Raw genomic sequence first — 25,701 nt, forward strand, 5'->3', positions numbered from 1 at the left:
CAGTTAAATAAAAACTGTAGGTCACGCAAAGAGACACCCGCCACTCTCAGAGCTGACACCCACTGCTCAAGAAGAAATGAGAACATCAGCCACTAGTTTAAGTGGCTGGAAATGCCTTCCTCATTCATGCTGGATTTGGTACAGGGGGGCTAATATTGAACAGATATAGATTGGAAGGCAACATCTTATAAACATCAGGCTCAGAGTGGGGAGAAGAAAATGCATGGGCTCCTATAAGAAATGAGAACCAGTGTTTGTTGGGAAGGTCACCTCTGTCCAGAACCTTCTATGTCTCCACCCTGTGACCAAGTCTGGCTCAGTTCCCACCCCCTGCGGCCCCCTGCGTCAGCCAGTGAACTCTGGTCCCTCCTTTTTCTCAGGGCTACAAGAGCTCCCCAATGTTCGTCCATATTTGGTGGGGAGATAAAGCTCACGCCAGCCTTCATGGCTACAAACTGATTGGAGACGAGGAGTCTTGTCTCCTTAAACGATTTTGGAGGCACTTGGAAAGCAGAATGCCTTCCACTTTACCTTTGCATTTCTCTGACTGTTTGGCACGGTTCTGGGCACGCGGGAACCGGGTTCCCGAGGATAAAGAGACGCAGCTGAAAATCTGTCTCTCCTTGGCAGTTTGGCCCAGTGGTTCTCCTGATTTCAATCCCCCCTCAACCCTCCGCCCCCCCATCACGAAACACTCTGAGCACTGCTTCTAGAAAAGCAACCGTCCAGAGAGTCTGAGGAATTTGGTTATAAATATATTTTAAAATTAACCTGCTGCCTGGGTGTCTGTATATATCTGTCTCTTACTCACACGCCTTATATTTTTAATCGCGAGCTTTTCAGTCATCCTCCTAAAATGAGGTTTTCTAACCCCCCCAGCTGCTCCCCCCCCCACATCTGCCCCCTCACAACCCCACTCAGACCTAAGCCAGTTGTGTCTGCTTGACTAGAAAGACCAAAAAAGAAAAAAAAAAAAATCACCTCAACAAAACCCCAAAACCTAGGCTCCAGGAGTCCTGGTTTCTCTGCTCTTGGCTGACTTTTCCGAGGGGCCCTGCCCTGTATCTCTCCCTCCTGTGTTTCCGCCCGGGTGACGAGGCCAGGCGCAGAAATAGCTCTGCCTCAATTAACACCTTCTTCATCGGGGAAAGAAATAATTAGGACATCCCATATTGAGCAAACTTCACAAGCCCAGGAGAGAAGGAGTCAGGAGGAGCAAGAGAAAAGGAGCAAAAAAAAGGACATCTTGAATAAACGTTTCCAACTGAGTTTTCCTTCCCTCTGGGGTGGTCTTGGGCCATGGCTCCACCATGTGGGGTGCGTGGGAAGCCACTCCTGAACAGAATCTTCTTCCCAGAGAGACGGGCCTAAAACTCCTTTCATTTCTCACAGGGGTTCCCCTTTAGCTTCACCATCCACGCTGTCTATCCCCTGAATTCATGGTTCCCTGGTCCCATGATCAGCACTGCCAGCCAGCCCATCTGGACCAAGATGGCCAGTGGTCCCAACACAGACATCCAGGCTTCTGTCCTTATCCGGTTCCATTTGGTTCTTGGGCTTCAGAGAGCGAAGGAGCTTGGAGAGCAGGACACTTAATGGAAAATGTATCTGGAGGGTGCTGGGGCCCCTGAGTGTGTGGATAGTGGGGGACACCGCCCTGTGACATTGCTGATTCGGAGCTGAGTCCCAGAAGTGAGCCTCCTGCCTTCCTGGCTTTTCTCTGCCTGTCCCCCAACCTTGCATTTCTTCACCCAACCACTGAGGAGATGCCAATGACACAGAACCCTGCTTGTGCTAGGTTCTGATTGTTGGTGTCCTGCCTCCCAGCTGGGGTGTCTTCAAGGTACAGTCTGGGGGGGGGGGGGGCGAGAGGGCCGCCTTCTCTATTCCTTTTCTCCAGGCAATGGGGATTGCCCCCCAACAAAGCAATCGGACCCCTTCCTTCATGACCAGGCTGTCCCCTTTCCTCCTGCTTGAGAACACAGCATGGGATGTGGTCCCTGCAAGGTTACGAGGCAGAAGCTGCCGGCACCCTGTCCATATCCTGCTGTTGGCCTGGCCTCCCCACCCTCTCACCTGAAAAGATCTTTCATGCCTGCTCCAGCCCAGCATGCAGGTCAGCCAGCCGGGCCGGGACATCAACACCCACCCAGGGACAGTCCTTGTCAGTGTCGGACAGAAATTGGTGGATAAGACCCTGACTCCCTTGCCCCTGGCTGGGATGGGTCTGAGGCGTGTGTCCTATGCTACCTCCCCAGGCTGCACAATGGGACCGGACCCCAGCTGCCCACAACGGTAGCCTGCTTGATAACACTACACCCCTTTACTAGATGTCTTCCTTTCCTGTCTCATGTCCCCACTGCCCCTCTGGCACTTCCTGGGATCACTTCCCAAATTAACTACTTACCCCTGGGACAGTTTCTGGGGAACCCCAATGCAAGGCCCTAGAACAACCAAGACCCCAAGGGCTATCTCACCCCCAGCTTTGCCTGGAGCACTTTGCAAGGAAGTTCTCCCAGCTGCCAGGAGAAAGAAGCAAAGCCCTGCATATCCTTTCCAGGAGCTTGTCCCCAAGGGAGGAAGGCTGGGGGAAAGAACCCAAAAAACAAAAACCAACCACATCATGCTGCTTGGACCTACCTGTCCCCTCTTCAAAGCAGGTGGTATGAAATTTTCCCATATAAAATTCTAACCCTATGATTGCAAAAATAAGGATTGCAAAAAATAGGAGGAGGCCAATCTGCAGCAGGGGGATCATTGCCTTCATGATCGACTTCAGGACGACTTGTAAACCTGAGAAGACACAGAGAGAGCCCCACGGCTCTGTGAGCAAGCACCCCAAACTCTAGGAACCCAGAGCACACGCGAGGCTGGGGGTGGGGTGATGTCGAGGGAACCACACAGGCTGGTTGTCATAAAATGGGAACAAGCCTTCCTAATATTTTAAGGCACTTCTTCTTTTAAAATATTTTTAAAGCATCTGACATACGCTGTCATTTGTTGACCTTTTAGCTAAGGAAGGGGTGGAAATTGATTGCTTTCTGAGCCATATTCCTGGGTGTTGGGGAAGCTTTTACCCAGAGCGGGGTGCTTTTTCCTAATTTTTCCCACCAAGAGGGGGCGTCTTTTCCTAAGTCATGCAGAGGCACCGGCGAAGCCAGCCACACCTCTGTGCGGGGTACAGCAGTCAATGTCCCAATTCCAGTCCTGAGAAACCAGACATGGTTTCATTGGCTTCTAGCACAACCCCATGAAGTGGGCACCCGTGTAAAATTACCCCATTCTGCAGAGGTGGGAAGCAAGTCCGAGAGAGGTGATTCGACCAAAGGCGTCAGAAATAACAGAGCCGGGACTAAAACCCAGGTCTGAGGGATGTCAAATCTGTGTGGTTGTAGCCACTGTGTTATTAGGAAAGTTTACGGTTAAAATCAGGGTTCAGACAAAAAGCCCAAGGCCTTGCTTCCTGATTAGAAGAACTTTGCATGGCTCAGGATTAGCACCTCTCGGCAGGTGGAAGCCCTAGGGCTCTGGACACTGCATGCCTGCATGCGGGTGAGTGCCGGGGGTTGGGGTGGAGTGGGGGGGGGTGGGGGGGTGGGGGGGTGGTTCCAGCTGGCTGCTAATGGCTCCCTGCTGCCCCTCCTCTTTATACAAATGCCCTTGGTTTTCAAGAGCTGCCTTACCTGAGCAGCTCTTGTCTTCCCACCGTCCCCCACCCCCTGCCCCCAATAAGTGACCAGAGAAGCATAAAAGGCCAGCCGTCCCTCTGCCTCGGGCTGGAGGATAAGTTTGGTGCTCCTCACACTCCTGAGCTTCCCGCAGGATCAGGCCGAGACTGTGTCCTTGCTCGTAAGCTTTCCTCCTGCCTTCATTCATTCTCTCCTGACACCCGTCCCCAGATAAAGCAGGGCTATCTGAGCACCTAGCTCAGTCTGCATGGAGGGGACCGACCTAGTCGTCTGCTTACTAGCAATGTGACCTTCAGCAAGTCAGGTCACCATTCTGAATCTTGGTTTCTTCATCTGTAAATGCGGACTGGAATAGCACCTCCTTCTCAGGATTAAATGAGAGAGCACATATCTGGCAAAGTACCATCACGGGTGCTGAAATTCTTGTTAGTATTAGTTTGGAGATGACCCCTTAATGCAATGCAGGCAGCTCCTGGAGTCCTACGGACAGCTAAGCACAGTGCCTTCTTTCTATGAAAAGACCCTGCTGGTGGTGGTCGTCTGGGAGATCTTACGTTTAAATCCAGATGGCAATGAACTTGACAAATGAAGCTAATGAGTAAAATGGAACTGATAATAGAACCTACCTCACAGGCTTGTCGTGAGGACAAACGAATTTTTAAAATGGCAAATACTCAGAACAGTGCCTGGCACATAGTAAGTGCTTTCTTTTCTCTTCTTTTTCTTTCTTTCTTTCTTTCTTTTTTTTTTTAGTAAGTGCTTTCAAATTAGTAGTAGTAGTACTAACTGAGGCAGCGAGACAGAAAAAGGTCAGCCCTGTTTTGTTTGGTTTTTGGTAGCCAAATCTACGTCTGACCCTGAAAATGGCAGCTGTGCCCAACAGGTGGGGCAAGAGCACCCTTGGAGGAAGAGAAAGCAAGAAGATAGGACGAGTATGGGCTCTGGAGCTCATTACTGTCAGGCTGTCAGAGCTCAGGTGCAGAATTTAACCTGTCTGAGACTCGGCCTTTTCATCTGTAAAATGGGTTCATTGGGCCACTGAGAAGACAAACAAGACAATGCATGTAACATTCTCTCTACAGTGTCCAGTATGCAGCAGGTGCTCAACAGATGGTCATAGTCACTGCCACCAGTGTTAGTGGCCAGGCTTGGGGTCACACTTGCTAACTCCTAATCCTGCCATTTTCAGTCACATGACTGTGCTCAAATTATTCAGCTGCTCTGAGCCTCAGTTTTCACATCTGTAAAATGGAGATATCAGCACTCCCTCCCAACTTCAAGAGCCTTGAGTACTGACTGAGATGTATCAGCATGGTTCCTGATAGACAGCAGGTGCTCAATAAACTGGTGCTGTGGTTATAGGTGAGGCTCCTGGCTTGCTTTCGAAAGCTCACGGAGACCTACTGCCAGGTCCCTGGGGGTCCCTTGGGAGCATCCCCCCCAAAAGAAGGCGGCCCTGGTACAAGCTGGGAAGCACTCAGGGGCCGCTTCTGAGATGCTCTGCAGAGGGGAAATTGAGGACTCCTAGGACCCCTGATCAGACCCCTTCCAGGGTTGGAAACTCACGCACTTGGGATTCCAGACACCAGCTTGAGCGGCCTCAACACTCGAACTGCCCTCAGCGTCCGTAGGTCAAACTCCGTCCCAACAGTCGCCAAGATGCTGGAAGAAAGAAGCCAGAGCAGAAAACAGAGGGTGGGTTTCAGGGTCAGACGGGAGTGGGGTTTGACGTCATTTATTGGCTAGGCGACCACAGGCAGGTGACTTTACCTTGCTGGCCTCAGTTTTATCTCCCGTGTTTACCGTACCTGCCTTAGAGGATAAAAGGTGATTTACAACGACCCCAACAAGGTGTATGGTTCATGGTGGTAATAAACACCAGATTGAGAGGAATAGAAGCTTCCTGTTGGCACGTGGTTGGGGTGACATTCAATATATTTCACATGCACAATTGGAATGAATCGTGGGGAGGCCCAGGGGTCCTGAGGAGCATCCAGGGAGCATGGCAGACCCTTCAGGGCTCAGTGCTTTTTACCAACTGGCAGGAAAGTGTTTCAGTATTATAAGCCCAGCCTGCATGGGGTTCAAATCCCGGCTCTGCCATTTCCCACCTGGGTGACCCTGGATAAGCCAGTACACCTCTCTGTGCCTCAGTTTCTCCTTTTATAGAACAGGGATAACAATAGTACTGACGATGCCTCAAAGGGATGTGGGGATGAAATGGACTGATACAGGGGCTGTGGTTGGCATGGTGCCTGGCACACAGGAAGTGTGCTAAGCTACTCGGAAATAAATGAAAAGGGGAAAAAAAAAAAACCCACAGAAAACCAAACCAAACAATGAGTGTGGCTCTGCTGGTGTGCAGCTGAGGGAGCGTGAGGAGGCCGGGGTGGCCAGAGCCAAGCCAGCCAGGCTGACAGTGAGGGCAGGGTGGTGACGGGCAGATCATACAGGGCCCAGTGGGCCGTGGTACGGACTCTGGTTCCTTCTCTGAGTGACGTGGGAGCCACGGAGGGTTCTGAGCACTGGAGGGATGGGATGTGACCTGTATTACAAGAAGGTCCCCTGCGGGGCAAGGCCAGAGGTTGGAAGCGGGGGTGAGGAATGGGCCACCACACTTCCAAGTGAACCATGTGGGTCTGGGCCAGGCTGCGTTGGACACAGTGGTAGCACTGAGAAGAACTTGATCCCACCCTCAGGGGACTGCACAAGTGGGTGAGGTTCAAGCTTGAGTCCCTGTGGCCGCAGGCTGGAGAATAAGGAGGACCTAAATACAGTCAGGAGAGCTGGGGACAGCATCACCATGGAGCCCAAGTACAAGGAGTTAGCACAGCACAAAATCTCAGACCCAGAGTTAAACCCTGGCCCTACGTTTTCACAGTGTGTGGCCTTTGTTCTAACCAGTCTAAGCCTCAGAAATGCAGATAATCCGACCTCCCCCTGGCCCAGGGCAATCTTAACCTGGCACCTAACATGTACTATTTTTCATCCCCCACGCTGGAAGGATGAGAAGGAATTAAGAGGGAATGGGACAGGGTTGGGTGGGGAGGCTTCTGTGGCCAAGAATGCCCCACAAAGACAAGCTTTGTTCAGGGTATTGGTGGGGAAAAATGGGTGGGCTGGTGTTGGAGGCTGTGAACTGGGGGCTGAGGAGGTGGGTCTTGTCCTGTGGACAGTGGGAGTCATGTAAGGTTTCGGAGCAGGGGAGGGATGTGATTAGGGTTGGCGTGGTGAAGACAAGGCTGACAGCTGACAGGACAGATGGGCAGTGATGGAGGCAGAGCGAGGAGGGAGCGGTGAGAGCAGGCCAGCGTAATGAGGGCTGGAACTAGGACAAAGGCAGTGGGAGTACAAAGGAGGCCCCAATTTAAATATAGCTGCCATTGATTGCTGGGCATCGGGGAGCTTGCCTGGGCTCATCAAATCCTCCCTGCATCCCAGCAGTCTGCAGGATGAGTCCCATTTTCCAGAGGAAACTAGAGCCTGGAGAAGTTACTAATGCATAGAGGTCCGTACCACTGAGCAAGAACTCAAAGCCAGGACCCCAGGACTCCCGAACACCCGTTTTCTACCTCACATGGCTCATTGAATGGGGTGGAGGCCATGGTGGGAAAGGGAGAAAGGAAGACTGGCTTCCTGGTTCTGAATTGGCCACTAAGCAACAGCTATTCATTTATTCAATGCGGGTTTATTGAGCACCTACTATAGGGTGCCTGAGGACACTTCCATGCACAAAGAGACAATGGGAAAACATGACATGTTAGATCATGGCAAGTGCTATGGAGAACAATATGGCAGCCACCAGGGTTTCCCATGGAAAGATTGAGTGGGGTGGGAGCTAGAAGAATCAGAGAGGCCTGTAGCGTTTTGGCCTGAGCTACCTGAAGGATGAAGTCTCTGTAAATTTTAATAGGAAAGGGGTAGGTTTGGAGGAAGATCAAGACTGGGCTGTTGACATGATGAGTTTGAGATGCCAGTTTTCTGTCACTTCCTTGTTCAAACCTTCCATTGGCTTCCATCAAGCTTAGAATATAATCCAAACTCTACCATGACCACATGACCTTGCATGACTTGACTCCCACTGACTGCCTGTCCCACCACATCCTGGCCACTCTGATCTTCTGTTCCTCCAACAGAAGGAAGAGCTCCTTCCTGCCATGGGAATGTTATAGCCATTTCCTCTACTGCAAATGCCTGTCCCCTCAACTCTCTCCCTCTCTGCCTTGCTGGCCCTCTTCAAACCCTTCAGAGCTCACATTTTGCCTTCTCAGAGAGGATCTCCCTGGCTCCTCTTGCTAAGGAGATCCTTCACTCTGAAGGATTATATAGCTTATTAAGTTGCATTTATTCTTCACCCCTTCTTTTACAATGTGAGCACCATGAAGACAAAGTTGTTTGTTTATAGTGCCTGTAGCCCTGTTTATGGCCTAGCAGGGACTCAGTAAAAATCTGGTAAGTGAGAAAAGAGTGGTGGAAAACAGGGTTATGGTAGACCAGATAACCTAGGGGTAGATAGGGCAAGTGAAAAAAGCCAAGGCCCCCCAGTGGAATGTTGGGCAAGAGCGACATTTTAAGAGAAGGTGTTGAGATGCTGGCGAGGATACAGAGAAAGGGGAACCCTCCTACACTGTTGGTGGGAATGCAAGCTGGTGCAGCCACTCTGGAAAACAGCATGGAGGTTCCTCCAAAAGTTGAAAATAGAACTGCCCTATGACCCAGCAATTGCACTACTGGGTATTTACCCTAAAGATACAAACGTAGTGATCCGAAGGGGGACGTGCACCAGAATGTTTAAAGCAGCAATGTCCACAATAGCCAAACTATGGAAAGAACCTAGATGTCCATCAACAGATGAATGGATAACGAAGATGTGGTATATATACACAATGGAATGCTATAAAGTCATCAAAATAAATAAAATCTTGCCATTTGCAATGATGTGGATGAAACTAGAGGGTATCATGCTTAGTGAAATAAGTCAATCGGAGAAAGACAACTATCATATGATCTCCCTGATATGAGGAAGTAGAGATGCAACATAGAGGGTTTGGGGGTAGGAAAAGAATAAATGGAACAAGATGGGATCAGGAAGGAGATAAACCATAAGTGACTCTAAATCTCACAAAACAAACTGAGGGTTGCTGGGGGGAGGGGGGCCGGGAGAGGGGGGGTGGAGTTATGGACATTGGGGAGGGTATGTGGTATGGTGAGTGTTGTGAAGTGTGTAAACCTGGTGATTCCCAGACCTGTACCCCTGGGGATAAAAATACATTATATGTTTATAAAAAAAATTAAAAATTAAAAATTAAAAAAAAAAAAGAGAAGGTGTTGAGGAAGGAGCTTGGTGAAAAAGAGGAAGTCATGGAGGTTGCAGGAGATCTGGCAGAGGAGGTTATCCCCAGGGGTCAAGTTCAAAAGTGTTTTGAGAAAGGCAAAGCCGATGGTCTCTAGGGCAGCCTGTGGATGAGTCAGGTGCAAAGGATGAGCAGCATCAGGTGGCTGATGGCTGGAGAGAACAAGAGAAGATGAACCAGAGGGGCGCCTGGGTGGCTCAGTGGGTTAAGCCTCTGCCTTTGGCTTGGGTCATGATCTCAAGGTCCTGGGATTGAGTCCTGCATTAGGCTCTCTGCTCAGTGGGGAGCTTGCTTCCCACCCCACCCCCACCCTTTGCCTGCCTCTCTGCCTACGTGTGCTCTCTGTCAAATAAATAAATAAAATCTTTGGAAAAAAAAAAATAAGAAAGAGAAGATGAACCAGAAAGAAGAGCCTGGGTATGAGAAAGGAGATTTTAAGGGTGGGAGACACTAAATATGTTGACATGTCCAGAGAGAGAAGTCGATAATGTATCCCTTGGCCTTTAGAGCTGCCTGATATGGTAACCACTAGCCACACACAGCTATTTAAATATACCCTTAATTTAATTTAAGTTAAATCAGACGTTTAGTTCCTCAGTCACATTAGTTGCACTTACATGTAGCTGTTTAAATATATAATTAAATTAAATTAATTTAGACATTCAGTCCCTGGGTTGCATTAGATGTATTTCAAGTACTCCCTAACCACATGTGGACAGTTGATTTCCATCACCGTAGAAAGTTCCACTGGATGGCACTGCTCTTGCATGCCCCCCACCTGCCACCACCAGGGCAGGAATTTTCATCTGTATTGTTCACAGCTGTATCCTTGGTACCTAACACTGTGCCTGGCATATAGATAGGTGCTCAATAAATGCTTGTTGAATAGATAAGAAGGAAGTTAAAAGTTAAGAAAGCCTAGTAATAACTAATATACTCTAAAAGAGATGGAAGGCTGGGTAGATGACAGGACTTCTGTTAAACTAGGAAAAGAATCATGGAAGATACTGATGGTTGTTTATTCAATAGTCAATCCTATCCCCTCCCTTGTCAGTGGAGTCTGCCTTCCATCAAAGAGTCAGAAAATGCCCAATAGTCTCTTTTCTTCCGGATTCCCTTCGATGGGAGCATGGGTCACATGATTGGGTCATATGCCTAACAGGATCTGAGTGAAAGCCTGCTGGAGGCTTCTGGGGATGAGTCTCCCTCCCCCGAGAGGAGTAACATGGCAGGAGAAAACCCCTGCTCTTCTCTGGCCCAACATTTTCTGTAGACATCTTGAAGCAAGATGGCCATCTTGGGACCATGAGTGGTAATGATTACCAGGAGAGTCCTTACAATGGAGATGACAAGAGTGGAAAGACGGGAAGTGATGTCCTTGGGGACATCACTAAGCTGTGGAGCCAATCCTGCAACCAACCACTGGGCCTCCAGACTTCTTACAATGTGGATAACAAACATCTTTTCTAGTGGATAAGAACTAGGAAGCTTAGGTTCAAATCCCCATCCCTCCAATCACTAGCTGTGTGACCTTGGGCAAGTCACTCAATTTTTCCGTTCCTCAGTTTCCTGAGGAGTACAATGGGGACTGTACTTACCCCAACAGGTGTGGGGGTTTATGCAAGATGCTTGGAACTGTGCTTGGAATTTAATAAGTCTTCTATAAATGTTTGCTTTTTTCTTCACCATCATCATTTGTATTCTTGCGTTATACAGTTATACCAGACCCCACTGATAAAGGCAAGTCGTTGAGTTTTCTTCCTTTGTCAGGTTGTATGCTCGCTGCTTTACATACTCAGACCCATGCCTCAGAATCTTTACCAGGTGAGTGTTCTACTCTCATTTCATTGACAGGGAAACTAAGACCCAGGGTGAGCTACTTGTCAAATAGCTAACATGTGGTGCCTAGCTCCTGAGTCTTGCTGTGCCACCTCTAGTTCCCCTGGTTAACCCTACCTTCCCCTCTCTCAGAACTTTAGCTAAGTTCATGCCTCCACTAACCCGAGTGCGGAAAGGAGCTAGGTTTTTCTCTGCTGCCTGAAAGTCACGATGTCAATAAATATTTGTGGAGGAGCAACTACTATGTGCCAGGTAGGTGAGGAGGGAAATATGTGCAAAGGCCCTGGGGCTGGAGAGACCTCATGGTAAAGGGTGAGGTTACTGGCTGAGAGAGAGTGGTAGAGGACAGGAGAGGGACAAGGAGGTGTCAGGACAGTCAGAAAGCAGAGGAGAGAATGGGGGCTGCTCTGGACCCCTGACCTCAGGTTAGAAGCACCTGCCAAGATTGACAGGGTCAGATCTTCGTGAGATGGGTACTTAGAAGCATAACTTCTTCTCATGCCTTCTATATTCTTGCCATTCATAGATTGTGCAAATCCTCTTCAAGTTTATTTTTACATCACTTGGCTTTTACCTCCTCTTGGGAAAAGTATTTCTAAAATTCCTTTTTAAAAAATCTTCAAACTGGGAGAGTCAAGTTAATTGCTTTCCTCAGTTCATGGCATCTTTCCACCTTTGGTCTGTGCAATGCCCCCTCTCTGCTCATTCATTCCTTCATTCATTCCTTCCCTCTTATCCCCAAGCCCTACTTTCATTTGTCTCTCCTGAGAGACAACCAATATAATGTTTAATTTGGTCTTATTGGAGTGCATTCTTGCAAAACATGTGCTTTATTTTGAGTGCTTATATTTTTAACTTACATTGACGGCACGAAGTTAAAGCATATTCTGTTGTTTCCTGTTTTCACCCAGAACCATGTTTTTAAGCCCTATCCTGGGTGGTCTATTGGATGTGCCATCTGGAGCTTTCACTGGGCTCGGGGCTCTCCATAGGTGTATCTACCACATCCCTGTTCTCCAGGGATGGACACCAGCTGGCCTCCGGCATCCCGTCCACAGATGCTGGTGTAGTGAACATTCTCACACCACTCCTTACAGACCCAGTGAAAATCTCCCTAGGGTGGATGTCTTGGGGATAACTGTGGTGAGTCTGACTTAACCCAACTTAGCATGCTGATGACCTTCCACATGGAGCAGCCCCCCAGCCATACCTCCAGCCGTGGGGCAGGAGCCTCCTCTGTTCACACATTCTGCGGACCCTTGGCTCATCCACCATGTTGATTTTTCCCACCACGAGAGGCATACAGAAATACTCGCAGTTTTAATTTTCATCGTTCTGATTACAAATGATTTTGAGTACCACGTCATATACTGATTAGCTTTTCAGACTTCTCTAATCTCCCTGATCACAGTTTTTGCCTGTTTTCCTATTGGGATTGTGTGTTATTCTTGTTGACTTGCAGACATTGCCTAGTACGGTCTTAATCAGCGCTGCCCAATATGGCAGCCATGGGCCACATGGGGCTCTGGACACTGGCAATGTGGCTGGTGGGAGTGAGAAGCTAAATTTTGTTTTATTTTTTCTTTCAAGATTTTATTTATTTATTTGACACAGAGAGAGACACAGTGAGAAAGGGAACACAAGCAGGGAGAGTGGGGGAGGAAAAAGCAGGCTTCCTTGATGAGCAGGAAGTCCAATGCGGGGCTCGATCCCAGGACCCTGGGATCATGACCTGGGCGGAGGGGCAGCTGCTTAACGACTGAGGCACCCAGGTACCCTAGGAACTGAATTTTAGGTTGTGTTTACTTTTAATTCATTACACTGAAAACAGCTGCATGTGGCTAAGGGGTAATGTAATAGATAGCAGTGAGTTATTAATCTCTGGTCAGTTAATTTTCTACCATCCTGGGCACTATATACAAATTTTACTTAAGTTCTTTCTATGCACCAGAAGCTATTCTATAGAATTTATAAATGTTTACTTGCTTTAAACTCCTAACAACCCCATAGGCAGATATTATTCTTTCCATTTTGTTGATGAGGAAACAGAGGTACAGAGAGGTTGAGTAACTTGCCTGTGGATTCACAGGAAACAGGAAAGCAAGAATGGGATGTGGGCAGTTTGGGTCCTGAACTGTCCCCATAATATCTTTATTCGAACAGAACATTAGTTTTCATCTAATCCATTATCATTAGTATTATTTTGTCTTAGAGTTTGTGCTTTCAAAGTTCTGTTTAAGAAGTCCTTCCCCTACCCCAGGCCACACAAATATTCTCCCGTGTTTCCTCCTGTAAAGGGAAAGCTCTGACCACTGACACAAGGTCCTCTCGAGCATCTTAACCTCCACACGGAGCTTTTCTTCCACTTATTTGTCTTTTAAAGTAGAGGATTACACAAAAGGACACGTTTCTATTTTGGGTGATTCCTGAAGCTCTCTTAATGTGCAGTGTTTTCTTAAATAAAAAGCAGGAACAGATGTAAAAACCCCAGAAGGAGAGAGTTAAGTGATTCCAGAAAAGATGGGCCCTCCAGAGAAGTGGGGCTGCTGAGGGAGGAGAAAGGGATGGCGGCTGAGCCAAGACAAGTGGGTTCGGAGAAGCGGCAGGTCTCGCTGGCCTGCTGAAGGGCACTGTCGCGGTCACTCGCTGATCGTGAGGCTGAAGGAGGCGGTAGAAGGGAGACCTGTCCCTGAGACACGGTAGCCAGAGCAGGGAAGAGAACTGGAGGACTCTCTGGGGGCCGAGAGGCTTCCACATGGAGGGGATCTGTCCAAGTTTGCAAGCAAAGTGTACCAAGTCAGTGCGGAAGGAGAGCCTGAAGGTCCAAATGAGACATTTGATGGAGTAAAGCTCTCGAGGAAATGGACGAGTACATTTTCAATTTAATTCCCAGACATTTAGCAAGTACCTCCTGAGGGAGAGGCACTCCCAGGTCAAAGTAAAAACAAAAGCTCAATTCTCACCCACAGCTGGTGGGAGTTGAGACCGGTCCCACCACGGCCCAGAATTGTTAGGGCCATTTCCACCAGAGCTAAATGGACGCCTCCTGATGACCCAGAAACCCCAGTCCCGGGAACACCTCCTGCCAAAGACAAGCATGAGAGCGTCGACAGCTCTCTGTAATAGCTGCAAAGCTCAGTGCACCGAAATGCCCATCACCCATGCGGCACATGTGGCCATGACATTGAACGCCGCACAGTTCTGGCAGTAGCAGGGGCGGATCCCACACACACAACAGCAAGGGAAGGAAGACGATGAGAGTGTGCCCTGTGACCCCGTGAGTTTATAATTCCAAAACACGTCTTGAGACTAATCTGTGCCCTCCTAGGTCAGGGTGGGGTGACCGGTGACTGGAGAGGAATGAAGGGGTTTCTGGATGTTGGGGGAGATTCTGTTGCTGGATTTGGGTGCTGGTTACATGAGTATGTTCAGTTCTGGAAAGTCACTCAAGCTGTACCTGCCATGTGTGCTTTTCTGCGTGTATGTTCTACTTCATTATAAAGCTGAAAAAGCAGAATGAGGAGGAAGGTAACATTTATGGAGTGCTTGCTGGGGGCCAGGCAGCGGGCATTGTTTTAATCAATCCCATGATGACCCTAAGAAGTGGGGCCTGTCATTCCTTCTGCTTTCCAGATCAGAAAGGTTGAGTCACTGCTCCAAGCCCACAACGCTGGCACATGGCCAAGCTGGGCTTTGGTCCCACTTCCCATACATTTCTAATTACTCTGCAACACTCCCCAGGCTTGGAAAAGTAAAAGGCCATGGATTTCGCTAAGACAGAGGAGAAGAAAAGAAAAGATGATGATCCTGAGGAAATTTAAAGGAAGTGAGTTCATAAAAATTGGCAAGATCTCAAGAATCGAGGGAAGACTGGAAGCAGATGTGGGGTGAATTTAATAAGGCAGTGACTTAAGATGAAGACATATTGAGGGATATTGAAGATCTGAGTAAGAGCCACCGTGTAGGAAAGAAAGGAACCTTCTTCACTGGTTCTCTTGAGGCCATTCTGATCGTTTCCCAACATGGCAACAGCTAATACCTTATACAGTCCTACTTCCCCATAGCCCTGTTCATGGGCATCGTCATCACGGCAGGTAGGCTGACACCCATTTTGATGAAGAGCAAACCGGGGTTCTAAAAGGCCAAGTGTCTTGTCTGAGATCATACACCACTAAGTGTCGGAGCCAACCTTGAACTGAAGCCTCTTTTTTCTGCCTCATGAGGTAAGCCTCTAGCCAGGCGAGCATCTCATTCGACCTCCCTGCTTCTCCCCTCTGCTCCTTTATTCAGAGAATCTCCTCCCCATGGACCCACAGCTCTGCCTGCCTCAGAACTGCTTCCTTCACTGTCCAGCCTCATGCCTGACTCCTTTCTCTTCCATCCCATAATCCGCAGGGGCTCAGGGTACATCAGAGACTTGCCATGATGGTGGAAATGTTTTATTTTGAGTTGTCCAATACTGCAGCTAACAGCCACATGTGGCTAGTGAGCACTTAAAATGTGGCTGAGCAACTGAATTTTTCTTTTGAGCTTATTTTAATTAATTTACATTTATATTTTATGCCATAGCTACATACGGCTAGTGGCTACTGTGCTGTACTGTGCAGCTCTGGAGCTGCATTATAGAGTAGATTATATAAGCAAGTGTACGCAGTCAGTCACACACTGCTGTATGCTAATTATTCCCTGTTTGCCCCTCAGGTCCATTCTCCAGCTTATGCTGTGCCCTGTAAGGTTGATTCTTGTGGACTACATCTCCCAGAATGCTTTGCTCTGGTTCCTGGTTGGGTTTGGCCAATGGGAGGCCCCAGCAGAAGGTGAAGGAGAGAGGGTGTAATATTGTTTCCACCCTCTCTCCCTGGTTCTGAGCCTAGTTCTTCTTGTGTGGTCCTGCCTTGGCTGAATTCTAAAAGTGTTAGGGTAGCAAGGGCTTCCCTCATGGGATCTCAACATCCCTTACTTGTTTCCTTTTTCTGCCCCCACCTCTTTAAGGAGTTTCTTCAAGACGACTCTTCATTTGAAACCATCTCGTGGGTGAATTCTGTTTCCTGTGGAGAGCTTAGACCAATAAAAGGTGAGAAGAATGGATGATCCATGAAGAGTGCCCATCCGAATGTCCTGAAATCCCCCAGTTTCTGAGACAAAGGTTTCTGGAGAAGCGAAGACTTGATTCCAGGTCTCCTAATCACAAGGGGCAGGGATACCATTTGCCTATTCCAAGTAAGTCTTTAAGTTGGGAGAAAGATATTCCACGAGGTGCTTGCCTTGCCCCACTACAAAGGAAGAGCAATTCCTCTCCATAGGAAGCTCAAGAAACAGAGGAAGTAGAAGAAGACAGGGGTGTCTGAGAGCTGTCCTAAGGTAGGACTCCTCAGGGGAAGATCCAGGAAGATGTGGAGCTCAATTTCCATTGTTTTTGGTCTCTTTTTCCCAGGCACTCAGCTGGACAGCATAGCCCAGCCTTGTTGGTAGACATGGCTCTGTGCCTAATATCTGGCCAGTGAAAACAGAGCAGAAGCCATGTGGACTACCTCTAGGCCTGGTCCGGAAACATGTCCTGGGTGCCCTCCTTCATTCTTTCCCCTTCTGTGGCTTCATGCCAAGAGGCACAGAGACTTTGGAAGCCCCGGGTTGAAGATGAGGAGCAACAATATGGAAGGAGCCTGGGTTTCTGCCTCCCTGCTTGGAAGGGAGCTGCCCACTGTTTATGAATTCATATTTTGGACTTTGTGTGTGTGCAAGAACCAAATTCTATTGTGTTTGAGCTCTTATGCATCTTGGGAGTTCTTTGTGACAGCAGCAAGCACTTATCCAATACACATATTAGTATCTTAACTTATCTAATACACAGTGACTAGGACACTTGTGCAGCTAAAATGTCAGCCCCATGAGGCCACAGATCTGTTTCTTGTTTCCTGTTGGACCCTTAATACATGATAGGTCTCAATAAGTAAGTGTTTGTTGACTGAGGTGTCAGCTTCAATTTTTTTCAGCTCAGTGGAAGGCATAGGAGTAAAGCAGATGTGAGCTGTGGCTCTCAGGTGGGAAGGGGCTGGGTTTATATCCTGACCAATTATTTACTAACTGTCTACTTTTGGCAAATTCCCAAGCCTCAGTTTCCTCATAGGGAGAAGAATGATATAAAAGCCTTTTCTCTTTGTGGGCAGTGGGAGGATTCAATGTGACCATTCATGAAAATTGCTGAGCACACTGCCTGACGCATAGTAAGCCCTCAGGAAGTAGTGGTCACGATGATTCGGACATTTCTTGTTCTCTGGGCAAACCAAACTCTGAAACTGTCGCTGCCATCAGGTCTGACAAATTTCAGGCCCTGAGGTATGGGTGGGGGAGGGGAGACGCACGGCTTGAGCCTGGGATTATAGCCAAAGACCAACTCAGGAAATGCTATTCCACTCCCATGATCCTTCTACTGTCCCAGGAGGGCTCGAGACTCCATTTCTCATCCTGACCTCAGACTAACTCTGCGGGAATTAGACTCGCTGTTTCAGGGCTTGGAGAAGCTGCCTCTGGATCAGAGGGCCCCACTGGGGCCCCAGAACTTGGAGAACCCAGAGGAGTGCTCAGGACTAATGGAGGAAACGAGCCATAGTTTAATTCAGGGCTACTACATTTGGGGGGTATTGTTCTTATTACAACCGGCCTGGAGGTATGGGTGGTTGGACACATGCCTTAGGCTGATCAGATTTTTCTCCCCCATTAATTAAAATGTGAATCACAGCTGAGTCACTGAAGAAAGAAAACGGTCAATGAACAATTCTAACTTCCTCCCTCCTTCCTTGCTCAGAGAGATGAGTCAGCAGAAGTCCGGATCCGAAAGTGAGAAGGGAAAAAAGCAGAAGAGATGCAGAGCTTGGGGGAAGCAGGAGCAGAGCAGCCCTGAGTCACTTAATTCTTTGTCTTAGCAGAAAACAAGTCCTCAAGTTCCCGTCCCAAGGCATCGGCCAAACCCCCTAATAAGCATGCCTCTATTTCTCGTTTTACACAGACTCACGGTACTCTGAGTTTTACACGTGCCCCAACAATCTCCTTCCTTACTTCTTTCAGGCAAAGGTAGATTCCTCATCATAACAGAACCCACCTCAAGTCTCCATCCTTCCGCTTCATTTCCCCCACAAAACCCCAAGCTCCTCTGGGAATTCACACACCATGATCACATTTCGCAAGCTAATGGAAGAGTGGGGAAGCCATGTTGCCTCTGATCGGTAGTGAAGGACAATCGGGAGCAAATGGAAGATTCCAGAAGTGGGTGTCCCTCAGGATCAGGGTGGCCATGGAGTCTACTAGCTGAAAGCAAGACACCTGGAGCCAGACTGGGTCTGAATCCTGGCTCTGCATAGCACTGGGAGAGTTAGTCTGTCTTTCTGAGCCTCAGTTTCCTCCTCCACGAAATGGGGATAGTAAAAACACCTACTCATGCTGTAGTGAAGATGAAGTAAGTACCCACTACAAATTAGCAGTGATGATATTCATAAAAACAACGTAACCCAGGCATTCCTGCCTCACCCCTAAGGTCGGCAGTCAGCAGGAGGCACAGGACCTGAAGCACATACCCAAGCAAGGATGTGTTGCATGTGCACACGTGCAATTTCCTCCACAAAACGGCCCAATAGCACATAACATCCCACACTTCATTTCTTCATCATGAATTTTCAGGAGAATTATTTTTATTTCTCTATTCTCAAGGGGTTTCACCAATCACCCCGTCTTGATCCCTTGATATTCAAACCATTCTCTTTTACAGAGCTTGTGGAGTCTTGGTCCCTGTTGATTTTTAACCAGATAAACACCATCCAGGTGTAATTTGCCACTACTGAACCTTATGAAATTCTACTTTTTGTTGTTGTTGTTTTTTACAAGGTTGGCAATTTCAAAGGCAGTCTGCCTTGAACTTGCATTACATTGCAGGATGATATTTAACGATCTAGAACAGTGGTTCTCAACCAGGGGTAATCTCATCTTCCAGGGGACATATGGAAATGTCTGGAGACATTTTTGAGTATTATGATGGGATGGGGGTAATCCTACAGGCATATAGTGGGTGCTGGCCAGGGACTCACATCCTCGCATTGTAGGATGCTAAGCATCCTACAATGCACAGAACACAAAGAATGATCTGGCCCCAAATGTCAAAAGTGTGGTGGCTGAGAAACTCTGATCTTAGAACCTGATTAACAAGGGTGTGGACCCAGTGAGCCATCGTTGCCCTGGGGTGAGATATTTTGAGTCAGAACTCATTTTTACAAGTGGCCAATTTCTTAGTGACCAAAGAGCGGATTGTGTTTTTTGGGTCCCTCAGCCTCCTTGTAACTGTAATAAATTTATGCCAAGCTTGAGGCTCTGTAGCCAGACTGCCTGGATTCCAATTCCAACTCTGCCACTTCCTAGCTATGTGATCTTGGGTAAGTTATGTAACTATTCTGGGCTTCAGTTTTATCACCTGTAAATGTGGCTAATAATAGTGCCCACTGAATATGGCTGTTGCACGAAATGAGTTGGTATGTGCAAATCACTTAGAACAGTGCCTGGTACATAGAGAGTTGGAGGGTGGGTGGGAAGTGGCCTGAATTCCCGGTACAAACACGGTACAAGCATGGTGTGCTGCGTGAAGATTCACATTCTCCTTCTGTGGGGTGGCTGGGAAATGGCTGTTAGGTCAGGAACTACACCTCCCATTCTCCCTTGCATCTAGGTGGGGCCATGTGACTAAATTCTGGCCAATGGAATGGAGTCAGAAGGGAGGTACATCACTCCCTGGCCAAGCCCACAAATACCTCTCATTCCACTCTCCCTTTCTGCTAACCTGCTGGCTGGGAGCTGACTCTTAGTGCAATACTGGAAATTACATGTTGAAAAAGGCAGGGCCTCAATCACCCCAAATCCCTGAGTGACTGTATGGAGCCATATTTTCTCATCTACCTCTTCACCCTATACCATCTCTCATCAGTTGCACTTTAGAAGTTTATTTTTCTTTCATATATTTTCTTAAGCTGGAGGCTTTTGGTTTTATCTGTTATAGCAGCTGGTGTTAACTAACACAGTCTCTTCCCTCAGCATGGCTCCTGTTCTCCCTGCGAGCAAATCTCGTCATCTCCTCACCATCTGACCAGCTTTAAGATGTCTCTGAACTCTTTGTTTCATAGCTTCCCCCACAATCTGGCAGATAGGCAGGGGAGAAAGCCCCTTCTCCCAGTGGGAGTGGATTCCTCAGGCCAGAATCTTAATAAAGATCTGTGAGATACAGGAACAAGGAGGACCCCAAGAGACCTAGCTCTTTAGCCAAGTTTTGGATCTCAGGCAAATTAAAAGGGCAAGCGAGGGGGCATCGGAGTGGCTCAGTTGGAGTGTCTGACTCTTGGTTTTGGCTCAGGTCATGCATGATCTTAGGATCATGAGATTGAGCTTTGCACCAGGCTCTGTGATAAGCATGGAGTCTGCTTAAGATTCTCTCCCTCTCCCTCTGCATCTACCCCAACTCATACATGCACATGCTTTCTAAATAAATAAATAAAGGCATAAGTGAGATTTGACTCACATTAAATTTAAACTCATATTAGTGCCTACAAATGGTAGTAATATGTGTCAACACCTCAGTCTGCTTAAGTGCTCAAATGTCACCTTCCCAGTAATGCCTGCTGTGACCGCACACCATTGAACACGGCATCCTGTAGCACCACCCAATACTGGCAACCTTCTTACCCAACTTTACCATTTTCCCATGGCACCCTTCACCTTCTAGCATCCTGTTCTTGTTTGTAAACCCCATCCTGCTAGATCATAGGTCACAGGTATCCCCATCACCTAGAACAGTTCCTGGCACATAGTAGCTGTTCAGTAAATCAATGGATAGGTAAACAGAGAGGGAGGGATTGGTTTGGTCAAGTGCTCTGTGCCCAGAAAGCCCTACGAACTTTATGTGTAAAAACCTACCTGAGCACTCACAGCATTTCAGGAAAGTGGAGATTCTAATTATCTCCACTTTACAGATCAAACAGTAGGTTCAGAGAAGGCACTCAGGAAGGAAATGGGAGGGTCAGGATTTGAACCCAGGTTTTCTGTCCTTAGGTCTAGGTCTTTTGGAATTTGTTTTGTTCAAGCCCACATCATAGAGCTGACATATCCTAGACAAGCCCAAGAGGATCCTAAAGCAAAGCCGTTCATTTAGTCTGTTTGAAAAATATACACCCTGTTGTATATTGGTCTGTGAATATGGCAAGCCCCACAGAAACGTGCCTGGTGACTGTTATAAGGGTGGGGAGGTACACGTGATCAATCCTGGCCCCTTCACTCACCGGCTGTGTGATCTTGGGTAAGGGGTAACTTAACCTCTGTGTGCCCCAGTCTTCTCATCTACCAAATGGGTTGCTGGGAGGGTTACATGTGTTGATATCTGCAAAGTGCTCAGGAGAGCTTCACAGGCACACACATATATGTACACACACACACACACGGTGAAGCTTATAGTAAGCACTGTGTAAGTGTCTGTGAATGAAATAAAGGTCACAGTTCCTGCCCCAAGCTCAGGAGAATGGGCAGGCCACCTGAGTGCAGAGCAGAGCCCTGCACTGAATCCAGGCTCACTGCCACCTGCAGAAACATGTGTTGTGGCCTAAAGAGCTGACAGTGGCCTTCTGATGATTCTTGATGATTTTGAGGACAAGCTTCTCAGTGCTGAAATGATGGCACCAGGCGTTGGCTTCTAGGCCTTCCATCAGGAAGATGCCCTCTCTCAGGAAAGCTGAAAGCGGGAAGGGGCCCAGCTTGCCTCAAACAGGACAGGAAATGGCCCAGAGCAAAGCAGAGGTGGTCAGGGGGAGAAAGCATGAGAGCTCTACCCTGCCTGTCCTCCACCTGCCTGGCACAAGGATCTAACGTTGGCTTCGAGATCGTGTAAGCCCCATGATCTTTCCAATCTGCAAAGCACATGGAGCACCAAAGTGCTTTCCGGAAGTGAGGTAACAGTACCCAGGGACAGGTCGCTGATGCTAAATGTGGCCACCCTGAGGGAACATGTGTGGAATTCCATTCAAGAACTGATGACACCGCAGGGCAGCGGGAGAGAGGCCGCTGGTAGCAGTGATGATGATGGAGTGATCTGAAGGCATTACTATTCCCATCATGAATATAGGCTCTAATATTTATTAAACGCTTACAAGGAGTTGTGCCCTCTTCTAAGAGCTTCACATGGATTATACCAGTTAATTCTCTTCAGAACTCTAGGAAGGAATTATTATCCCACTGAACATTGGAGTATTATTATCCCCACTGAACAGATGAAACAAATGAGGCCCAGAAAGGTTCAGGAATCTGCCTCAAGTCACACAGCTTACAAGAGAGGGAGATGATTTAAGCCCAGGTGGTCCTCATCATTCTCACTGTTATGATGATGTTCTGAGTATTTGACAACACTTGCAACCCCCTGAGGCTATTACTGGGCCCATGTTCTAGATAAGGAAACCGAGGCCCAGAAGGGCTGGCTGACTTGGCCAAGGTCACAGAGGCAGGAGGTGGCAGAGTCAGGATTCATTTGCACTGCCTTCCTCTCTCACTGCCCACACCAGAACCATTGGAGGATGTCTTCTACAGGAGAGCTTTACAAAGCAGGGAAATGGATCCCTTCATTAGTTCAGGATTGCCTCAGTTTGAGGTTTGAGGAAGACAAGTGGCTGATATATTCCACATCCACTGTCTGACCTCCAAGTGGGGCTGCTCAACTTGGCCACGTTCGGTCTGTCCCTTGATACTGTGCAGGGCAGAGAAAGTGAGTAGACATTCCTGTACCTAGGCAGAGGGACTCCTTCATACATACCTGCATTCTGGCTATCATGGTGCAACCAGGGTAATCCTTCTAAATAAAGATCTGATTGTATCCACCCCTTGTCTGAATCCTTCCATGGCTCCCTTGTACTTTAAGGCTAAAGTCCCAACCCCTCAAAACATGGCCAGGTCCCTGCTGACCTTCTGTAGATTCTTCTTTTGCTGCTCTTCTCTTCCAGCATACAAGCACATGTGCGTGCACCCGTGCACATATGCACACACACACACACACACACACAGGCATGCACACAGCTCCAGTCACATTCTCTTTTTTCTGCCTGAGTTCTGCATCCAGACTGCCTGATTTTGAATCTTGGCTTTGCCACTTGGGTGAATCACTTAACTTCTCTGGGCCTCATTTCTCCCAACAGGAAAATATTTTGCTCACCTCTGTGCTTCTAAATCCTAACCCCCAATGTGATGGTATTTAGAGAAGGGGCCCCTTCTCTAAAGAGGTGATTAGGTCATGGGGGTGGAGAGACTCCAAGGGGACCCATCTGTGAAACAGGATGAGGGCTCTTACCAGACACCATATCTGCTAGTGTTTTGATCCTGGACTTCCCAATCTCTAGAACTTTGAAGAACACAATTCTGTTGTTTACAAGTCACCCAGTCTATGGACTGGAAATGAGTCTGAATGAACTAAGACAACGACCATTCTCTGCTAGTTTTGGGGAAGATAACGCACACACGTAGTATGCAATTCAGGAAAACATAGTGCATTTGCTGTGAAAAGGTAAATTTTCTCTGCACACTTACTGCCAAGTCCCTCAGAATCGCCCTAGAGAGGCAAACACAATGATTAGTTTCTCCGGCAGCTTCCATGCAGTGCTGAGGGCATGTTTCCCATCGCCCACGTGATCAGATCAGTACCTCAGAGATCAGCACCTCTGTGCTGGGGCTATGAGGTCAGCTCCCTGTTGGAGAACCAATCTAACCAAAGGGGTAACCTTCACAGATGGAGGCTGAGTTGGTCCAGTTTATGGACTGTTCTTGCCCTCCAAATGTGGCTCATGTCCTTTTCGTCAGCTCTTGGCTTCTGAGGACCTTGTTGGTTTCAAAAGGTCAGACAGGAGTTGGTCAAAGGAGCACCAACTTGGCCTGGGGAGGGAGATGCATGGCGAGGCAGCAGTCCCCAGAGTGTCCTCGAGGGGCTGGAAGGAGGCCTGGTGAGCCTGGGCTGAGTGGTAGGATGAAGGGTAAAGAAGGGGTGGGAGGCAAGGAAGAGAAGCGAGGTGGATCGTGAGCTTTTTAAAAATGTATTTTTGTAACTCTTGAGTTGAAAATAGGCACACCGACTTCATGCCGACTGTTCTGTCTCAGTGACGTATCCCCGCTCGTGGGGGCCTTTCCATTCAGCACGTCTCTGTGGCAACGGACCACTTCTCATTCACGCCATCTCCAGGGTTACCTTGCTTGGCTCATTCATGACTGTTGCCACGGAGACGGGCCCATTGATACAATCTTGATTCTTTGGAACTTTGCTTTCCGGAATGATAGATAGCGTGCTGGCCTTGGGGTGGGGACAGGATCACGGTAGGGAGTGGAGTGAAGAGTGTTCTGGAAAGAGTGGGGGTTGAGAGACTTAAAATCCAGCAAGAGGAAGATGAGGTGGTGGGAGATGGGAGAGAGGAAGAAGTGAACATCACTCGTGGCTGACATTTAAGATGGCTGGTCTAACAGTCCCACAGGTACATGTGTGGCCTCTCTGTTGGACCTGAAGTACGAATACAGCAGGTGCTCAGCCATGCCTTTGTTTGCAGCTGTATTACCAGTGCCAGCCTGATCCAGAGCACCTCCCCACCTGAGAAATAATTATTGAATGGACTAGACTTTGTAGTTCAAGAACCTTCCTTGAAGGGCACCTGGTTGGCCCAGTCGGTTAAGCTTCTGACTCTCGATTTTGGCTCAGGTTATGATCTCAGTCAGGGTCTTGAGATGGGCCCCCATGTTGGGCTCTATGCTGGGTGTGGAGCCTGCTTAAGATTCTCTCTCTCCCTCTCCCTCTGTCCCCCCTCCTCTCCATCCCTCCTTCCCTCTAGAAGAAAAAAAAAAAAAAAGAAAAAAGAACCTTCCTTGATAAACTGTGAGAAAATAGAAACATTAGAAGAGAACTCCCATGGCCCCCACCTGATGTCTCCTCCCCAGCCCCAGCACTTATAACCACACTGTGCCTTCCCTTGTGTGGGTGTAGATGACCTGTGTCATCTCCACACCCAATCCCATCCCTTCTGGTCCACTGGGAGATATCCCTCCTGCCAGCCCTCTCCTTTCTGGCATCTCTGTGTTTCTCCTTCCTACGGGGTTATTCCCATCAGCATAAAATCTGTCAGAATCTCTTCACTTTGAGGAAAGAAAACCCCTGAACTCCACTTCTCCCACCAGCTAACACCCCATCTCTCCCCCTCTCCCTGTCACAGCAAACTCTTTAGAGCCGTGAATAATGCCTCCAAGGGTCTCTGCTTCTCCCTCTGCTCAGAGCAGCTCTGGCAAGGATCACCGAAGACCTCCATTCTGCTGAGGTCTCATTTCTCATTTGAATCCACCCATTGGCCTTGGTGGACACTAGCGATCATTCCCTCCTACTGCACAGTGTCCAGAACCCACACTCCTCTCATTGGCTCCTTCTCTGTCTCCTGTGCTATTCTGTCCTCATCACCCCAGCCTCCTTAATGTTGGAAGAGCCAGCCCAGGCTCAGTGCTTGGTGCCCCTTACAATCCACTTCCTTATCCACTTTCATAGCTAAAAATAACCTCCGCAGGCTGATACTGTCACATTTGTATCTCCAGCTCTGTCTCCTCTTCCTGCACTTCAGACTCCAAATACCCCAACACAATAGCTACCCTCCTTACCAGGCAGGGAAAACTTAGCATGTCCAAAGCTCAGCTCCTAATCTGCACCACCGCCCTTCCCATCACAGTCAATGGCAAATCCATCTCCCCAGTCACCTCCCAATTAGTGTCCCCACCTCCACAATCCCTTC

At 48.3% G+C, this 25,701-nt stretch overlaps 1 protein-coding gene across 8 annotated transcripts in view; it reads right to left on the reverse strand.

Annotated features, from left to right (window-relative positions):
- The window catches only part of CACNA1A (calcium voltage-gated channel subunit alpha1 A), a 286,734-nt gene that overhangs the window by 114,057 nt on the left and 146,976 nt on the right, over positions 1–25,701 (reverse strand). For all 8 annotated transcript variants that reach the window (XM_059160169.1, XM_059160170.1, XM_059160168.1 and 5 more), the window contains 2 exons: positions 5,260–5,351; positions 2,641–2,793 (listed from right to left, as the gene is read on the reverse strand). In XM_059160169.1, coding sequence (XP_059016152.1) covers positions 2,641–2,793; positions 5,260–5,351 — 245 coding nt within the window. The remainder of the gene's footprint in view (positions 1–2,640; positions 2,794–5,259; positions 5,352–25,701) is intronic.

The sequence above is a fragment of the Mustela lutreola genome, chromosome 2 (genome assembly GCF_030435805.1).
Source record: "Mustela lutreola isolate mMusLut2 chromosome 2, mMusLut2.pri, whole genome shotgun sequence".
Lineage (NCBI taxonomy): Eukaryota > Metazoa > Chordata > Mammalia > Carnivora > Mustelidae > Mustela > Mustela lutreola.